The 21231-nt window shown below is 36.9% G+C and overlaps 1 protein-coding gene across 8 annotated transcripts in view; it reads left to right on the top strand.

Annotated features, from left to right (window-relative positions):
• VPS13B (vacuolar protein sorting 13 homolog B) overlaps positions 1 to 21231 on the top strand; it is an 802268-nt gene that overhangs the window by 469402 nt on the left and 311635 nt on the right. For 7 of the 8 annotated variants that reach the window (XM_049700204.1, XM_033438214.2, XM_049700207.1 and 4 more), the window contains exon 31: positions 10062 to 10265. The exons of the other annotated variant lie outside the window; for it this stretch is intronic. In XM_049700204.1, the coding sequence (XP_049556161.1) occupies positions 10062 to 10265 (204 nt within the window). The remainder of the gene's footprint in view (positions 1 to 10061; positions 10266 to 21231) is intronic. 8 annotated transcript variants of the gene reach the window in all.

Genomic DNA, 21231 nt, shown 5'->3' on the forward strand with positions numbered 1-21231 from the left:
ATATATATATAGCTTGTAAGTGATAGAACCAGAGTTTGAATATAATTGTGACATTAAAATTCATGCTTTTAATGCAGTGTTATTACACTGCATTTTCCTCGACCATGTACCCTAATGGTAGCCAACTGTCTTGTAGATGTGTGCCAGTCATCATAGAATGGACTGGGCCAGAAAATGTAAGGGAATGCTAAGAAACCTATCTCCTTCATTGGAGGTATAATTGTGAAGTACATATACTGGCATTTGTGAATCAGTTGTGCTGCTGAATGCATATAAAGCATAAAATAAAACTGAAGATAGAACCCTGGACATCACTAATAATTGAAGGGGCAAACAGAAGAATCTTGTAAAGGAGATTAAAGAAAGGCAGTTGAGGGAGCGTGGAGCCATGCAAGCTCATGAAGGAAAATTTCAAGAATAAGCAAAACGGCAAGAATAGCTTTATATATATACTAGTTATCTACTTTGTGTCAGCTGTTACTTTGCATGCATTAACTCATTTGACTCCCCTCAGTGACTTTATTTTTCAGATGAATAAAATGAAGCACTGAAACTTTAATTTGCCCAAAGACACCCAGTGGTAGGTAGCAGAGCTAGAATTATGGATCCAGGCAGGCTAATTGTGCAGTCTGTGCTTTTCACCAGCATGCTGTACTGCCATTTTGAATTGTCAAATGCCCAGAAAGTTTAGGTGAGTTAATGACTGAAAGTCGTCCATTGGATCTGGTAATTAGAAAATCATTTGAGGATGTTTTCCAGTAAAATTTCAAAGGCAGGATAAGGATGACAACTGATAGCTCTTGGTTAGAGGAGAAAATAAATAGTGAGGAAATAGAAATACTAGGAGGAAAATAAGGGAATATGGCAGGGTGGTAGCTAGAGGGGTATACAGGGCCTTAGGGAGAGAGTTTCTCTCTTTTACAAGGAGAATTACTTGAACATATTTTAGTTCAAGTAATTGAACTTGAATGGTAAAGTTGTGGGAGAGAAAAAGAAAAAAATGAGAGTAAAATCCCCAAGGGAAGTGAAGGGAATAAAGAAGAATAGTTGTTATTTATTCAACTTTCATGTATTAAAAGCCTACCACGTGCCAAGTAATGTGTCTAAGTACAGGCTGGTGAGAAAACAGACACTGACCTAGCCTTCAAGAGTGAAGTGAATTAACAGAGATATCTTGGCCTTGAAGAGAGAAGAGATGCTTCTTCTAAACAATTCGGTGAAAGAGGCAGGACAAGTATGAATTTATCTTGTTTTGTAAGTGAAATAGCCTCAGATTTACTGGTTCTTGTCCATGCTCCCTTCAGTTCAGATAGCAGAGATAGGATGTTCCAAGTCAAAGGGATGTGATGCTCTAAGTATCAGAATGTGGTTTTTAGAATCAATAAGGATGCTAGTTTAGGTTGTTTAAAAAAAAACAAGGGAGCGGGCATATTCCTCGGCCCTAGTCCAGACCTGCTGAATCAGAATTTCTGTAGGTTTAAGAACTTAACATTTGTAACAAGCTCCGGGTGATTCTTCTGCACTCTGAAGATGAGAACCCCTGCCTTAAGTCATTGGTCATGGAAATTGGCAGTTGGTCTCAGCCTGATGGTCAACCATTTACATCCCCTGCCCTATACACTGTCAAGATTACTGTCACTTATGGAGACTTAGTGACAAAGATGTAGACATTTAATTTAATCAAGACATATAAATTTTACTTCTTTTTACATTCCTATTTTCTGGCTTGTTTAACATTTTGTAGATCTCAATTGAGCTGTAAGTAATGAATTTTACTTCTTTACAGTGAGTTCCAAAGATATGCCTATTCAGCAATGGGCGGTAAATGATTCAACATGAGCTGTTTCTTATGTAAACATACAAAAGGCCTGACCCAGACTAAATCAATTTAAAAAGGAAAACATTAAAGCTATGTTTCCTGTTATATACTTAAAGTCTTCTTTGGTTCCTTATGATTATACCATTGACCAACTATTTCAGACTTTATTTTATCCTCCTACACCACCTGCTGAAATGGTTCAAATGGTATGGGAGATGAGTTTCGGAAGGGCAAAGCAATTACAATTATAACTCCTATATTTTAGCTAATAAAGCAGCTTTTTGTGTTAAGGGTAAGGGAGTTATGGGTATCTTGACTCACTCCCTTTCCTGATTTGAATTGCTAAAAGATTTTAAAAACTGCAATAAGGAGGGAGAGCAAAGTTCATAGAGCCTTTAGAAGGATGTGAAGTTGAGACAAGAAAATTTGATTCCTATTTATGATGTCAAGCATTTCTATTAGAAATTTAGTTAGGAAATAATATGAAGCCTTTCTTATTAAGGTATTTTACTTGTATTTTCTTAAAGCAGATATTGTTAATATTAGGCATTCTGGTCCTCAATGAAGCCATAAAGTTATTTTCCTATGATTAGGTCCCTGGTAAAGTATCATTCTGTTAGAATTCTTTAATAATTTTGCAACTATTTCTTGTACTATGAAAATGTAGTGCACTAAATCAAAACTCTCTTGAATAAAATATACTTTAATTTTTGGCTTTGCAGTCAGATTGTTTTTCAATTTTAGGATATTTTTAGTTATAAAATTCTCACTTAGGGAAAATAGCATTTTAAAAGTTGTACAATGATTTCCAGTGTTTGAAAAAAATTAAATTATTTCAAATCTTATGTCTGTAACTGTTTATATTTTTATACCTTAAAAAAATATCTAGTGTACCATGAGACGCAAAATGTACCTTTCACGAGATATCTTGTTCTAATACTGCTTAATAAAAATTAATGTATGTTATTTGAATGAAAATATTTTGAATATCTTTTCTTAATTTAGTACTGAAAAACAAAGCACTCTGAGTATTCTATATTATAATAACTGGAATTGGTTTTAAGTATGCATAAAACAAAATGGGTATATCTTATAGTTTAAAGAATAAAGATTAGTGAATATTTCAAGTTGAGGAATAGTACATTGTAACAATTGATGAATCTACATTGATACATACTAATCACCCAAAGTCCATAGTTTACATTAGGATTTACTCGTTGTTGGACATTATATGGGTTTGGACAGATTTATGATAAGACATGTATCTATCATTATAGTATCATATAGAATATTTTCACTGCCCTGAAAATCCTCTGAGCATTGCCTATTCATTCCTGCCCCTGACTAACCTGTCTCAGCCATTGATCTTTTTATTGTCTCCATAGTTTTACTTTTTCCAAAATGACATATAGTTGAAATTATACAGTATGTAGCCTTTTCAGATTAGCTTCTTTGACTTAGTAATTTGTCTTTAAAGTTTTTTCTTGGCTTGATAGCTCATTTCCTTTTTTTTCTGAATAATAGGATGTACCCCAGTTTATTTATCCATCCATCTACTAAAGGACATCTTGGTTGATTCCAATTTTGACAATTATGAATAAAGCTCCTATAAACATTCAGGTGCAGGTGTTTGTGTGGACATGTTTTCACCTCCTTTGGGTAAATACCAAGGAGTGCAGTTGTTGGATCATATGGTGAGAGTATGTTTAGTTTTGTAAAAAACCGTCAAACTGTCTTCCAAAGTGGCTATACCATTTTGCATGCCTACCAGCAGTGTATGAGAGTTCCTGTTGCCCCACATCCTTACTAGCATTTGGTATTGTTAGTCTTCTGGATTTTGGCCATTCTAATAGGTGTGCAATGGTATCTTTTTGTTTTAATTTGCTTTTCCCTGTTGACATATGATGTGGAGCATCTTTTGTATATCTTCTTGATCCTGCTCATATTTTAAAAACCTTTTTTCTTCGTTTTAAACAATTATTTTATATTTCATGTGTACTAATCCAGTTTGTGAAGTCTTTGAGGGTCTGTTTCTTCTGCCCATTGTATCTGTTAGTCTCTCATTTCACTTGGAATCAAATCTGCAGAAATTCTTTGAGTTCAGATTGAGTTCATCTCAAGAGAATTTCCTTTTACCTGTCATCTGGTAGCACTGTCTACCTGGCACAAGCCTTTCCAAATTAAAATTTTTTCATGCCACGTTGGAAACTCAGCCTCCCAAGTGCTGTCTTACGATGGCAAAGTCTTAGAGGGATTTTTTTTTCCCCCTGTTTACCCTTTGCTAAGTCTAAGGTCAAAATGGGTAAGTTGGTAAGTTACCTTGTCTCTTTCAGCATGGGTATTAGGAGGGCTTTTTTCCATTTTTTAAGCTTTTTAAAGTTTGAAATACTTGTAGATTCACATGAAGTTGCAAATACATCTCCTGTGAGCCCTTTACCCAGTTCCCTTCAGTGTAACCTTTCACCAGCTTTATCGGGGTATAATTGACAAATAAAATTGTAAGATATTCAAAGTGTACAACTTTATGATTTGATACATGTATACATTGTGAAAGGATTCCCCCATTGAGTTAACACGTCTATCACCTTTTGTGTGTGTGTGTGAGAACATGTAAATTCTACTCTCTTAGCAAATTCTTAGTAAATTTCAATTATACAATACAATGTTATCAACTATATTCACCATGATGTTATATATTATATCCTCAGACCTTACTCATTTTATAACAGAGAGTTTGTGCCTTTTAACCAACCTCTTCCTATTTCCCCAACTGCATAGCCCACGGCAACCACTTTTCTATTCTCTGCTTCTATGAATTTGACATTTTTTTAAATTCCACATATAAGTGGTATTATGCAATATTTGTCTTTCTCTGGCTTATTTCACTCAGTGTAATATAAATAAGCACTCTGGGTTTATCTATGTTGTCGTAAATGACAGGATTTTCCTTTTTTAAGGCTGAATGATATTTCATTGTATATACATTTGACCCTTGAACACTGCAACACGGGTCCACTCATACACTTTTTTTTTTCAATAGTAAATACCGTGAATGTAGAACCACTGAACTGTGGAGGAGGAACTGTGGATATGGAGGGCTGACCATACCTTATACATGGATTCATAACTGCTTGGAGGGTTGGTGCCCCTAAGCCCCAAATTGTTCAAGGGTCAACTGCAGATGCCATATTTTCTTGATCCATTTATTCATTGATGGACACTTAGGTTGTTTCCATACAAGGTATGGAAAAGGCTTTTGTGAACAATGCTGCCATGAACATGGAGTACAGATATCTCTTTGCGATTAATGATTTCATTACTTTTGGATATATACCCAGAAGTGGGATTGCTGGGTCATAGCTTATTTTTAATTCCTTGAGGAACCTCCATACTGTTTTACATAGTGGCTGTATGAGTTTACACTCCCACCAGCAGTGTACAAGGGTTCCCTTTTTTCCATATCCTCCCTGCATTTATTATCCCTTGTCTTATTGCTAATAGATATCCTAACAGGTATGAGGTGATGTCTCTTTATGGTCTTGATTTGCATTTTCCTGATGATTAGTGAGCACCTTTTCATGTATCAATACCTTTTGGCCAATTACATGTCTTTGGAAAAATGTCTATTCAGATCCTTTGCTGGTTTTCTTAATTGGGTTGTTTTTTGCTATTGAGTTATATGAGTTCCTCTTATATTTTGAGTATAACCCCTTATCAGACATATAGTTGAAATATTTTTATTCTAGAGGTTGCCTTTTCATTTTGTTGGCAGTTTCCTTTGCTGAGTAGAAGATTTTTAGTTTGATATAGTCACACTTGTTTATTTTTGCTTTTGTTACCTTTGCTTTTGGTATCAAATCCAAAAAATCATTGCCAAGACCAGTGTCATAGAGCAGACACCCCTGTGTTTTCTTCTAGGTGTTTTATGGTTTCAGATCTTGCATAACTTCTTGCATAACTATAAGACAATATCTAAACCAGGAAATTGACATCAGTACAATCCACAATTGCCTTCAGATTTCACAAGGTTTTTGTTGTTGTTTTGTTTTTTGGCCATGCCATGTGGCATGCAGGATCTTAATTCCCTGACCAGGGATCAAACCCGTGCCCCCTGCTGTGGAAGCATGGAACCCTAACCACTGGACCACCAGGGACTCCCCTCACCAGTTTTATTTTTAATCATTTGTATTTATATGTCTCTATGTGTGTCTAGTTTAGTGCAGTTTCACCGCATGTGTACATTCATGTAACCACCGTCACAGTCAAGACACAGAACTGTTCTATCACAAGTCTTCCTAGGAGAGCTGTTTTTAATTCACCCTTTGAAGGTTGATGTAGCCCTTCGTGACCCCTGCTTTTTATGTAGTCTCCTATAAATAGATTCATCCATCTCCTTAGGTGGGCCTTGAGCTTTATCTCCTCCTGTGCGATTATCAGAAAATCACTCTCTACAGAATTCAGCAGAAACCCTAAGAGCAAAAGCTGGCTTTGGCAGGTGCTTATTTATTAGTGTTCCTAATTTCACTTTTTTGGGGTGGCTTTGCACCTTCTGTTCTCTAGTGCCAGCTCTGAAATGTGTTTAAAAAGATGCTTTAAATTGTCTGCAAGCATTTTACTTGTTTCAATCAGAAGATTCACTCTGACTTTCTAATATGCCATATTTTGGAAACAGGTAATCATGGAAATATTAAAGAGCATTTATCTTTGTAGTTTTCATTAATAGCTTTTTCATAATTAGAAAAGTTGACTTTGTTTTATCATGGTGCCATGCATCTATGATTAGTTGACAATTAGTTATATTATTCATTCAAAACCATATAAGATAATGCACTTCAGGAATGGTCATAAAATTTATAATGGACCTCTTTATGAATAGTTTAATTTTCGGGCTTCCCTGGTAGCACAGTGGTTGAGAGTCCGCCTGCCGATGCAGGGGACACGGGTTCGTGCCCCAGTCCAGGAAGATCCCACATGCCGCGGAGCGGCTGGGCCCGTGAGCCATGGCCGCTGAGCCTGCGCGTCCGGAGCCTGTGCTCCGCAACGGGAGAGGCCACAACAGTGAGAGGCCCGCGTACAGCAAAAAAAAAAAAAAAAAAAGTTTAATTTTCAGTCATACATTTTATTTATTTCTATAATAGTTTTAATATTGAAATAATCAAAACAGAGAAGTTAAATAATTTCTCCAAGCTCATGGATCATTGAAAAATCTGAGACCAGAGTTCACATGAGTCTTTTGCTTATCCTATTTTCTACATCTCAGATTTAAATGGTTTTGCAATTAACTTTTAAGTTGGATTTATATACCCATATACTGTACATTTCTCTGAACTTTCAAATCAGGTTAAAATGACAAGTATATTTTTCAATTTCAAAAGCAAACAGAAAGAAAAGTGTAAAATCTCAAACCCTGGTTCTTAGAAAACTTAAAAGTTTGAAATTAGCATGTTTAGAAGTATTAAGCTATTGCTCAATATACAACCCATTTTTACATGAGAAGAAGAACTGTGGAAAGTCATGTTTTCCACAGACAGATGACAGGAGGAAAATAGCTTGATTTAAGGCCAAGAGTAAATATGGGGCATTTCAAGCGTAGGTGAAAACTAATGACATTTGGTGTTTCTCTGGTTTTTATCTTATGACTTTGCAGTTTCTGCAAGTGCCAAGAAAAATAGAAAGGCTGATGTTAATGTTGGGCTAGGTTGCTTTGTTTGTCTTTTAATATAGTACTAATTTTATTTCCAAACATACTTTTTCTTCCTTCAAAGGGATTCTTATAAGTATTTTTTCTTTAAAAGTAGGCTTAGGGAATTTATGTAAATTGTAGAAAGCATTGGCTAGTTTAAAATAAGTAAATATAACTTTTATATGGGGAATAATAATCTAGGGAAATAAGCTAGGCCACCCACTGCCAAAGATATTTGCTGTATGTCAGAGTTTACGTGGCCCTGCAGCAGCAGTTTACTGTCTAAAGACTGTGTGTTCTTATTGCTGTGGACAGATAGATTCTCCACTTGAGATTTGTAAACATTTGTGTCAGTTCAAATCAGTGAATTGAAATAGCATTTACTGATTGCTTACTAGGAGATGTAGTTTCTGACTTCAAGAAACGTATGCTAGGGGCTTCCCTCGTGGCACAGTGGTTGTGAGTCCGCCTGCCGACGATGCAGGGGACACGGGTTCGTGCCCCGGTTCGGGAGGATCCCACATGCCGTGGAGCGTCTGGGCCCATGAGCCATGGCCGCTGGGCCTGCGCGTCCGGAGCCTGTGCTCCGCAACGGGAGAAGCAACAACAGTGAGAGGCCTGCGTACCGCAAAAAAAAAAAAAAAAAAAGAAATGTATGCTATATTGAGAAAGACCGCCAGGTCATTGTGATATTCTTGTACTTATAAGTACAGAAGGACCCTAAGAGCACAGATTTGGGAGGAAGGGAGTTTGAAGAAATGGTGGTCAGGAAAGGCTTCATAGAAAGTGAAGTTCGAGCTGTGCCTTTAGAATTAACAGGTTTACGCCAATATTCAAATGAAAGGAGAGCATTTGACCGAAATAGGTGTACTCACAATGTTGCTCCCTCTCACCTGCACCCCCATTCACTCCTTTTTTCTTTGCCTTCATTAAGGCAAAATGAAAGGGTTCATGGCCGATCTTATGGGCCCTTTTTTTAAGGCAATTCTTGGGTTCATGTAAAACTTCAGTCCACCTTTCCTTGCATGCCCATTCCTAGATTGTAATTTTCTAAGTTAGAAAAAAGAAAACAAAAACCAGGTTCAGCTCTTACCTTAGGAATAATGAGAGTCCATTCATTCAGTTTCTCTGGTTCCCACTATGACTTCTTGACCAATGCCTGTTTGTTTCCCTGTTCTCTTTTTTGTTTGTTTTTTTTTTATCGTTAACACCTTGTGATATTTCCCTACCTGAGCTGCCTGTTCATTCACTTGCAGTCCTCTCCCTGCTCCTCTCTTCACTTGAATTCATTAGCCTTAGCCCTCACCTTCCCTGGCCTAATGCATGCCATCTCCATTCCTGTGCATCTGGCCCAGACATCTGCCATCTTGAGTCTCAGTGGTCATCCACCTACCATCAGTATTTGACAAGCTTCTGGGCATGGTCTGACCCACACTGTTTACTTAGACAAGAGGTAGTCTTGATCACATTCATACTGTTTCTCTGTAGTTTTCACACTAGGACTCAGTGCTTCCCTCCCTTCTCCCTCCACTAATTAGCTTTATTAGTATTCAATTGATATAATTACTTTTCTAATCACTGCAATTGTATCTATACTAGTAAAACTATTTTTATCCTCTATGTAATTTCACTTTTGTGTTGATTGAAACTTTCATGGGGGACAAATGTTACTTTCCTTTTGATTACTCACTTTAAAGCATCTGTGAACCAACATAACTAAAAAATTACAAACTCACACAAACTTAGTCTTATCCGGCTTCCGAATCCTGAATGCTTTTCTTCCCACCCTACCACACTGCCTTGCTATTTTCAGTCTAAAACCTTCATGAAACATTTAACCATTTACTTCCTCTAATCTAGCTTTAAGCTGCTGATAATTTTATTCATTTGCTTAGCCTTGGGTCCAATAAGATCAAAGTTCCAACTCTATATGGACCAGTAATCCTTACTGTGTTTCTACATCAATAAGCAATGTACTCTTGTCAACAATTTAGTCTATATGATGATGGGTTATATAAAGGACCAAAGGCAAAAGGTAGGGGAGTTAAATAGATTAGAAAGCCTTCATCACCTTTCCTAACAAGACATCAGAGTGCTGAGGAAGGGAAAGTAGGTGTTTAGCAGGTGTTTAGCATTGCAAAGAAGACAGGGTTTTGAGGCAAAACCCTGGATTTAAGTTGCAATTTTGTCCACATAGTAGCTCAGTAACTTTGACTAAGTCTTTCAACCTCTCTGCATTATTTTCTCTTTAGTAAAAATGGAGATAATAATATGACCTCACAACATCTCAAGGATTTAAATCATAAATGTGAAAGTACTTAGAAAAATAGCAGTGCTGGGAATAATGTAAGAAATCATTATAGGGTAGATACTGTTAAGTGCTAAGTTTTGGGTATGTTTACAAGTTATTAGTATGTGGTAACTTTCTAATACCTGCCTCATAGATTTGATTAACCCAGTAATCCAAAGGGAAAAAAAAGGTAATAACATGATGTTAGCAAGAAAAGTAAACATAGAATACTTATTTTATCGGTTCACTTTTTTTCACTGCCTTTACAGGAGAGCCTTGAATTTAGGAATTCTTCGAGACCCTGGATCAGAAATTGAAGACAGACAATACCAAATAGATCTGCAGTCCATCAATATTGGTACTGCGCAGTGGGATCAACTAAAACCAGAGAAGGAAAGTGGCGCAGGAGGGGTGCTAACAGAGAATGAAAGAAATTCTCAGAATCCAGCCCTTGAGTGGAATATGGCCAGCAGGTGGGAAATGGTTGAGAAACTTTCTCCACGTTCTAATATTTCATTGACAGAAGAGCAATTGATGATACAGTCTTTAGCATGCCCAACTTAAGTGTTTTGGTATTCTGCATTTCATGATGATCATTAAATATATTTTGTAATTGTAGCTGATGATTTTGCTTGGAAACATGCTAGTACTACCACTGTTACACTGCAATTATTACAAATTTAAGGTCGTGTCATAATTTTTTTTTTAAAGCTTGTTATTTGATGAAAGTTTCCATTTCAGGCTAAGGATTCATTCACATTTTCCCTTAAAATCCATTATATTCAAAGTCAGATTTTTTTAAAGTCTTTCCTTATCAGGTTCTTGTGCTTGTTGCCTTTGTAGATCTTCTTTGAAAAAAATGTTTATTCAAGTCTTTGCCCTTTTTTTTAATAATTTTTATTTTTGGCTGCGTTGGGTCTTTGTTGCTGTGTGCAGGCTTTCTCTAGTTGTGGCGAGTGGGGGCTACTCTTCGTTGCAGTGCACAGGCTTCTCATTGCAGTGGCTTCTCTTGCTGCGGAGCACGGGTTCTAGGTTCACGAGCTTCAGTAGTTGTGGCACATGGGCTCAGTAGTTGTGCCTCATGGGCTCTAGAGTGCAGGCTCAGTAGTTGTGGCACATGGGCTTAGTTGCTCCGCGGCATGTGGGGTCTTCCCGGACCAGGGCTCAAACTCACGTCCCCTGCATTGGCAGACAGATTCTTCACCACCACTGTGCCACCAGGGAAGTCCCTTGCCCATTTTTAAATTGAGTTGTCTTTTAGTTGATGATTTGTAGGAGTTCTTTTTTTATTTAACTTTTAAATTTTTAAAATTTTTATTGAAGTAAATCTATTTACAATGTTGTGTTAGTTTCTGGTGTACAGCAAAGTGACTCAGTTATACATATACATATATATTCTTTTTTATATTCTTTTCCATTAGGGTTTATTACAAGATATTGAATATTTCTCTGTGCTATACAGTAGGACCTTGTTGTTTGCTTTATATATAATAGTTTGTATCTGCTAATCCCAAACTCCTACTTTATCCCTCCGCTTATCCCCTTTCCCCCTTGGGTAACCATAAGTTTGTTTTCTATGTCTGAGTTTATTTCTGTTTTGTAAATAAGTTCATTTGTACAATATTTTAGATTCCATATATAAGTGATATCATATGATATTTGTCTTTCTCTCACTTACCTCACTTAGTATGAAAATCTCTAGGTCCATCCCTGTTGCTACAAATGGCATTATTTCTTTCTTCTTAATGGCTGAGTAATATTCCATTGTATATATGTACCACATCTTCTTTATCCATTCATCTGTCAATGGACATTTAGGTTGCTTCCATGTCCTAGCTCTTGTAAATAGTGCTGCTATGAACATTGGGGTACATGTATCTTTCTGAATTAGAGTTTTGTCTGGATATATGCCAAGGAGTGGGATTGCTGGATCATATGGCAACTCTTTTTTTAGTTTTTTAAGGAAGCTCCATACTGTTTTCCATAGAGGCTGCACCAATTTACATTTCCACCAACAGTGTAGGAGGGTTCCCTTTTCTCCACACCCACTCCAGTATTTATTATGTGTACAAGTCTTTTTGCTGCGGGGAGGGAGTGCCAATTATTTTATTCTGTTCAGACAGAAGAAATTTATAAGAATTTATTCAGTTTAGAAATATAGAGATTCCAGTTACACTGTTATTTCTATTACAAAAAATGACCAGTAAGGTAACCAATCAGAATTTCAGTTTTCTTTTGAAAATTGTCATCACAGAACATGGCAATAATTTGTAAAGTCTTAGAGTCTCTGAGACTCTTTATTCAAGTCATATTTTCAAGTACAGATTTACTTACATAGTTAACAAGTTAGCAATAGATGTAAATATTCATACAAGTTTCCCTATGACACGAGAAAATAAAAATATTTTGAAAGGTCTCAATATTTTATCAAATCAGATTCTCTGAACTAAATTTAGGATGCAAAACATCATTTCTCCTTAAACAGATGCATGAAAGAAGAGATATCTTCTTTACCTCTTTTTTGTGTAGACTTTTTAATGATGTCCATTGTGACTGGTGTGAAGTGATACCTCATTGTAGTTTTGATTTGCATTTCTCTAATAATTAACGATGTTGAGCATCTTTTCATGTGCCTATTAGCCATCCGTATGTCTTCTTTGGAGAAATGTCTACTTAGGTCTTATGCCCATTTTTCGATTGGGTTGTTTGTTTGTTTTTGTTATTGAGTTGTATGAGCTGTTTGTATATTTTGGAAATTAAGCCCTTGTCAGTTATGTCATTTACAAATATTTTCTTCCAGTCTGTAGGTTGTCTTTTCATTTTGTTTATGCTTTCCTTTGCTGTGCAAAAGCTTATAAATTTGATTAGGTCCCATTTGTTTATTTTTGCCTTGCGAGACTGACCTAAGAAAACATTGGTATGATTTATGTCAGAGAATGTTTTGCCTATGTCCTCTTCTAAGACTTTTATGGTGTCATGTCTTATATTTAAGTCTTTAAACCATTTTGAGTTTATTTTTGTGTAGGGTGTGAGGGAGTGTTCTACTTCATTGATTTACATGCAGCTGTCCAGCTTTCCCAACACCACTTGCTAAAGAGACTTCTCCTCCTTTGTCGAAGATTAATTGACCATAGGTATGTGGGTTTATTTCTGGGCTCTCTATTCCACTCCACTGATCCATATGTCTGTTTCTTGTGCCAATACCACACTGTTTTGATCACTGTAGCTTTGTAGTAATGTCTGAAGTTTGGGAGGGTTTTGCCTCTAGGTTTATTCTTTTTCCTCAATACTGCTTTGGCAATTCTGGGACTTTTATGGTTCCATATAAATTTTTGAAATATTTGTTCTAGTTCTGTGAAAAATGTTATGAGTAATTTGAAAGGGATCACATTAAATCTGTAGTTTGCTTTGGGTAGAATGGCCATTTTAACTATTAATTCTTTCAGTCCCAGAGCATGGGCTATCTTTCTATTTATCTGGATCATCTTCAGTTTCCTTTATCATTGTTTTATAGTTCTCAGCATATAAGTCTTTCACCTCCTTGATGAGGTTTATTCCTAGATTTTTTTTTGATGCAATTTTAAGACTGTTTTCTACTTTCCCTTTCTGATATTTCATTGTTAGTGTAAAGAAATGAAACCAATTTCTGTATGTTAATCTTGTATCCTTCTACCTTGCTGAATTTGTTTATCAGTACTAGCAGTTTTTGTGTAGAGTCTTTAGGGTTTTCTATATATAATATCATGTCATCTGCATATAATGACAGTTTTACCTCTTCCCTTCCAATTTGGATACCTTTTATTTCTTTTCCTGTCTGATTGCTGTGGCTAGGGCTTCCAATACTGTGTTGAATAGAAGTGGTGAGAGTGGGCATCCTTGTTTTGTTCCAGATTTTAGCAGGAAGGCTTTCGGCTTTTCACCCATTGATCATTATGTTGGCTGTGGCTTGTCATAAATTAGCTTTTATTATGTTGAGATATGTTCCCTCTATACCTTCTTTGGTAAGAGGTTTTATCATGAGTGGATGTTGAATTTTGTCAAATGCTTTTTGTGTATCTATTAAGATGATCATGTGGTTTTTGTCTTTTCTTTTGTTGATGTGTGGTGTATTTGCTTATGTTGATTGATTTGCATATGTTGAACCATCCTTGTGACCCTGCGGTGAATCCAACTTGATCACGGTGTGTGATCTTTTTTATGTGTTGTTACATTTGGTTTGCTAATATTTTGTTGAGAATTTTTGCATCTGTATTCATCAAAGATATTGATTTGTAATTTTCTTTTTTGATAGTGTCTTTGTCTGGTTTTGGTATCAGGGTGATGGTGGCTTCATAGGATGACTTTGGGAGTGTTCCCTCCTTCTTAGTCTTTTGGAAGAATTTGAGAAGGATTGATATGTTCTTTGTATGTTTGGTAGAATTCCCCAGTGAAGCCATCTGGTCCTGGACTTTTGTTTGGAAGGATTTTTCTTTTTTTAACTGCAGATTCTATTTCACTTCTACTCATCAGTCTGTTCAAATTATCTATTTCTTCTTGATTCAGTTTTGGTGGGCTGTATATATCTAGAAACCTGTGCATTTCTTCTAGCTTGTCCATTTGGTTGGCATATAATTGTTCATAGTATTCTCTTAGGGGTTTTTTTTTTTTTTTTGTATTTCTGTGGTATAAGTTGTTATCTCTCCTCCTTCATTTCTTATTTTGTTTATTTGTGTCCCCTCTTCTCGGTGAGCCTGTCCAGAGGTCTTTTAATTTTGTTTACCCTTTCAAAGAAGCAGCTCTTGGGACTTCCCTGGTGGTCCAGTGGCTAAGACTCCACACTCCCAAGGCAGGGGGCCCAAGTTCAATCCCTGGCCAGGGAACTAAATCCCACATGCTGCAACTAAAGAGCCTGCATGCTACAACTAAAGATCCCACATGCCACAACTAAAGATCCCACATGCCACAACCAAAAGATCCCATAAGCCACGACTGACATCCCACACATGGCAGCATAGATCCCACATGCTGCAACTAAGACCTGGTCCAATGAAATAAATAAATAAATATTTTTTAAAAAGGAAGAAAAACCAGCTCTTGTTTTTATTGATTTTTTTTCTATTTTTTTAATCTCTTTTATTTGTTTCCTCTCTGTTATTTATTATTTCCTTCCTTTTGCTCAGTTTAGGTTTTGTTTGTTCTTTTTCTAATTCTTTTAGGTGGTAGGTTAGGTTGTATATTTGAGATTTTCTTGATTTTGAGGAAGATCTGTGTGAAATTCCCTCTTAGAAATGCTTTTGCTGCATCCCACTGTTGTGGCCTCTCCTGTTGCGGAGCACAGGCTCCGGACGCGCAGGCTCAGCGGCCACAGCTCACGGGCCCAGCCACTCCGTGGCATGTGGGATCTTCCCGGACCAGGGCACGAACCCGTGTCCCCTGCATCGGCAGGCAGACTCTCAACCACTGTGCCACCAGGGAAGCCCTATGGTTGTGTTTTCATTGTCATTTGTCTCAAGGTATTTATTTCCCCTTTGGTTTCATCATTGATCATTGGTTTTTTTTAGTAGCATGTTGTTTAGTCTCCATGTAATCATTTTTTTTGTTTCTCTTTCTGTGGTTGATTTCTAGTTTCATGCCATTGTGGACAGGAAAGATGCTTGAAATAATTTCTGTCCTCTTAAATTTGTTGTCTTGTTTTGTGTCCTACTATGTGGTCTATCCTCGAGAATGTTCCATGTGCACTTGAAAAGAATGTGTATTCTGGTTTTTTTGGATGTAATGTCCTGAAAATATCAATTAAGTCTATCTGTTCCATTGTGTTATTTAGGATCTCTATTGCTGTATTGATTCTTCTGACTGGAAGATCTGTTCATTGATGTCATTAGGGTGTTAAACTCTCCTACTATTATTGTATCCTGTCAGTTTCTTTCTTTATGTCTATTAGTATTTGTTTTATGTATCTAGGTGCTCCTATATTGGGTGCATGTATGTTAATGAGTATAATACCTTCTTCTTGTATTATATGTTGTCCTTCTTTATCTTTCTCTATGGCCTTTGTTTTAAAGTCTATTTTGTCTGATATGAGTATTACTACCCTCACTTTGTCATTTCCATTTGCATGAAATATCTTTTTCCATCCTGTCACTTTCAATCTATGTGTTTCCTTTGCCCTAAACTGGGTCTCTTGTAGGCAGCATATTGTAGGCTCTTGTTTCATTACCCAATCTGGTACTCTGTGTCTTTTGATTGGAGCATTTAGTCCATTGACATTTAAGGTAAATATTGGTAGATATGTATTTATTGCCATTTTAAACCTTGTTTTCCAGTTGATTTTGTATTTCTTCTTTGTTCCCTTCTTTTTCTTTTTGTTTTTCCTTTTCTGGTTTGATGGTTTTCTTTTGTACTACACTTGTGTTCTCTTCTTTTTGGTTTTTGTGAATCTATTGTATGTTTTTGATTTGTGGTTACCAGTTTTTCAGTTATGTTAAACCATTACTATAACTGCTTGCTTTAGACTGACAGTCATATAGGCTCAAACACATTCTGAAAAAAAAAGTCTACGTTTTCTTACTCCCTTCTCCCACATTTTATGATTTTGGTGTTCTCTTTTACAAATTTTCATGTTTATCCTTTCGATGTTCATTGTAGTTATCACTTTCACAGAAAATTTTTTTTTTTAATCTATGTACTGGCTTATTTAAGTGATATACTTTCCAACTGTGATTTTCTCTTTCCTATAGATTCTTGTTTCTTTTGTATTTAGAGAAGACCTTTCAATATTTCTTTTAAGATAGCTTTAGTATTGCTGTACTCTTTTAGTTCTTGCTTGTCTGAGAAATTCTTTCTCTTTCCTATTCTAAATGATAATCTTGCTGGGTAGAGTATCCTCGGTTGTTGGTTTTTTCCTTTGAGGACTTTGAATATATCTTGCTAGTCCCTTCTGGTCTGCAACATTTCTATAGGAAATCAGCTGATAGTATTATGGGGGTTCCCTTGTAACTAACTCTTCGTTTTTCTCTTGTTGCCTTAACAATCCTCTCTGTAACTTTTGCCATTTAATTACGATATGTCGTTGTGTAGGTCTGTTTAGATTCCTCTTGTTTGGGACCCTCTGTGCTTCCTTTACTTGAATATGTTTACTTCCCCAGGTTTGGGAATTTTTCACCCATAATATCTTCAAATACATGTTTGATCCCCTTCTCTCTCCCTTCTCTTTTTGGAACCCCTATTGTGCATAGGTTGGCACACTTTATATTATCTCGTAGATCTCATATGTTGCTTTCATTTTTTTTTTTTTAACTTGTCTTTCTGTCTGCAGTTCTGACTGGGTAATTTCCATTATTCTGTCTCTTCCAGATCACGTATTCATTCTTCTGTGTCATTTAGTCTGCTATTCATTACTACTAGATTGGGTTTTATCCCCAGGCACAGGAGTGCTAGTAATCCACTTGGGTGTCCTGCAGGCACTGCACTCCCAAAGCCACCAGTGGAGTAAATCCCCTGAAGTAGTGCAGCCCCTGGGCATCATCTCAGATTTCAGCCCCACCTCCATGTGTGGGCAACCACTGGCACTTGCATGCTCCCAGGCCTTGTAGATGTGTAGCTGTGCCTGCTGTGAGCACACCAACAATGAAGATGCTATGGTGGGGCCCCACCCCTCCCTTCAGAGAGTGTATTAGCAACAGCGGACCAGGATATTGCGGCTCAGACCACACTCCAGTCCCTTCAGGCTGTCTCCGTCCAGCCAACCCCAGTCCTCTCCCGAGTCTGTCTGCTGAAGCTTGAGTTTCAACACCCCAGTCCCCGCACACACCAGCAGGCACATGTCTTAGGTTTGGGAGTGCATCGAGGTGGCCAGCACCATCTGTGCTGGTCTCTCTCTGTTCTGCCTGCTGTACTCTGGCTGCTGCACTCTCCTCTGAGCCTCTGAAGCTCCCTATCTATCCCAGCTGATCTCCCAACCAAAGCAGGGGGTTCCCAGGTTGAGCAAACCTTTCCTCTTTCACAACTCCCTCCCAGGAGTACAGGTCCTGTCCTGATTCCTTTTTGTTTCTTTCTTTTGTCCTTCCTGGTTACGTGGTGATATTTCTTGCAGCTTTGGTTGTAAGAGATCTTCTGCCAGCATTCAGTAGGTATTCTGTGAGAATTGTTCCACATGTAGATGTATTTTTGATTTATTTGTGAGAGGAGGTGAACTCCACATCCTCCTGTTCCACCATCTTGATCTGGGCCAGGAGTTCTTTATTTTTTATGAGTACTATACCCTTATCAGATATATGATTCACAAATGATCTTTTCATTTTCTTGGTAGTGATCTTTGATGCACAAGTTTTTAACTTCAGTGAAGTCTCATCTATTTTTTTCTCTTGTTGCCTATGCTTTTGGTGTCATATCTAAGAATTCATTGCCAAATTCAAGGTCGTGAAGATTTATCCCTGTATTATTCTAAGAGTTTTATGGGTTTAGTGCTTATAATTAGGTTGTTGATTTATTTTAATGTTTTTTGTTTGTTTATTTTTGTATACAGTATGTAATAAAAGCCCAACCTCATTCTTTTGCATGTTGGATATCCAGTTGTCCCAGCACCATTTGCTGAAGAGAGTGTTCTTTTCCCATTGAATGGTCTTGGCACCCTTGTCAAAAATTAACCGACTTTTGAACATCCAATTTATGCCATGGAATGTCTTTTACACCAAAGATACAAAATAAAATAACTTCTAATATGTGTCTATCCCTTTCAGAGCTCATCACCCAATCAGAAAAACAGACAGGTTAATTAACTATTCAGGTACAATGTGGAAAAGTCCTCTGATAGATATAAGTAAATATACTTAGGATTGTAGAAAAGCCACATCAAAATTGAGATAAACACACTTCATGCATATAAGACATCGCAGGCTAATAGATGTGACATAACACATAAACAGAAGAATAAAATAAATCTAAAATTGATGTATGTATATATGGAAACTAAAAAAGAAAAAATAGTTCTGATGAACCTAGGGGCAGCACAGAAATAAAGACACATACGTAGAGAATGGACTTGAGGACCTGGGGAGGGGGAGGGGAGGCTGGGACAAAGTGAGAGAGTAGCATTGACATATATACACTACCAAATGTAAAGTAGATAGCTAGTGGGAAGCAGCCGCATAGCACAGGGAGATCAGCTCAGTGCTTTGTGTCCACCTAGAGGGGTGGGATAGGGAGTGTGGGAGGGAGGGATATGCAAGAGGGAAGAGATATGGGGATATATGTATACATATAGCTGATTCACTTTGTTATACAGCAGAAACTAACACAACATTGTAAAGCAATTATACTCCAATAAGATGTTTAAAAAAAATGTGGAGTGATTTAGAAGGGGCTAAATGGAGATTGGAGGGGGAAGTGCCAAAAATGGAACGCCACGTGGCTCTCTAGCACCGTCGCTAGATGATGCTATGTGTAATTTTGCATGCTGATTATGTTCCACTTGTAATGTTGGAATTTTCCTTATTATTATAAATCCTTGGCCCCCAAATGTTCCGTTAAATGGATATTCACAACTTAAAAAAAAAAGATAAAACTAAAATAAAATCGATGTAGGTACAAATAGAGAATTAAAAGAAAGAAATGAATGACTAACTCTGTGCGTGGGTTCTCAGGGAAGGTTTCACAGAATATATAGCTTTTGAATTTGTTTCCACAAAGTACGAGTGGCAGGAGAGGGGAGGGGGCATTTTGAACTAAGAAAGTATAAAAACTTGGCATGTTTTATTCACTTCTGAATACCAAGCACATAGTATCATGCTTGGCACATAATAGGAAGTTCGTGAAGATTTGAGTGAAATAATGAGAGATCGAATGATTAGATGATTAAGTAAAGCTAACAAATCAAGTGCCTGAATCTGAGTGTTCCTGAGAGATACTGATTCAAATAAAGACAAGAATTTTTAGATCTGATGTTGTTTAGTTCTGCTGATTAATCTTGACAGAAATACAAACAGAACCATAATATCATTAGATTTTTGTTTTTCAATAGGTATTACAGGTAGAACTCAAAAGATATACAGTGAAGAATAATTTACTCCCTTCCTTAACCGTTATTAAATGGCAGTCTTTATAATGGTTTTCATTTATTCCTCCTGATACATTACTCACATTTTGTCTGTAATCATAATGTGTTTCTGTGTGAATGATTGTGAGAAGGAAGCAGGGAAGTGTTAAGCATAAGGAATCATCAAATTTTAAAACTCGCAGATCTCTTGCTTCCAAAACCTTAATTTTTCAGCTGACGGAATACATCAGGGTTCAATCAGGGCAGGACAACCACTATAAGTATTGTAACATAAGGGATTTATTTTAGGAGTAAGACCTTATCCAATTGTGGAAGAAGCTGGGTGACCTGGGTAAAAATTTGTAGCACCCCAGGGAACCTGGGAAGCCAGGCACGTCCAGTGGCTGGAGGGAGCACCAAAGGCTGGTAGGCAAGTCCATGGGAGGTTATTGCTTCTGCTTCTGGAGTTGAGCCTGCAGTTGCTATTGGCCAGCAGAGCCAACAATCAGGAAAAAGTCACAAAGGTGGGAAGAGTGAGGACAAGCTGGAATCTGCTGGTACCTCTGCATCGTAATTTCACTGCTATTTAAAACAGTATGACTGTCAGAGAATATTGTCTGTTATTTCTCTTCCACATTCCAACTCTCTTGCAATTTTCTTTCTAAACTCTGAACCGTTCTTAGCAAGTTACGGAACAAAACCACTACAGCAAACTAAGTTTGAGGAGATTCCTTTGCTTGTCTAGTGTCACTTAAAAATACAGCTAAGTGTGGAACCTCGGTTTGCTTCCTCTTAGTCAATTACTTTTCTTGTACTCAGTACTCTGTCCCCTTACTCTTATGCTAAGTTCATTGTTAGTTAATCACCTGTTTTCTTTTAGCAACCATTTTTACTGCATCTGGGCTTATTTTTATAATCTGAGGTAATGAAGTGATGAGAACTAAAATAACCTGTACTGATGTCTGCCATGTTCAGGTTACACATTAAAATCACTATTGCTGTTTGACATGGTGATTAGAGCTTTCAGGGTGTGTGGGATGGTGTGGAAAGTTTATCTTGTAATTTCCCGAAAATGCCAATGAGCCTTAATTCTCCAAGTTAATATGATTTTCTTGTTTGTAATATTTAAAGATAAAATTTGAATAGAGTTGAAAACTACAGTTAAAAAATAAATAATTTAGTTTTTATAGCAAATGCTTTTATTTGGCCCTCTCACTATCTGTGTTTGATTTCCTTGTGTAAATTATCTTTCTGACTTTATTGAGAGAAATAGAACATATTTATTTGTTTGAGTATTTTGATGTACATGGACCACATTACATATACTACCCTTTGGCCTTTTTCACCACACATAGGATTTTTTTTTAATTAATTAATTAATTTTATTTTTGGCTGTGTTGAGTCTTCATTGCTGCGCAAGGGCTTGA

Source organism: Orcinus orca, chromosome 17, assembly GCF_937001465.1.
Source record: "Orcinus orca chromosome 17, mOrcOrc1.1, whole genome shotgun sequence".
Classification (NCBI taxonomy): domain Eukaryota; kingdom Metazoa; phylum Chordata; class Mammalia; order Artiodactyla; family Delphinidae; genus Orcinus; species Orcinus orca.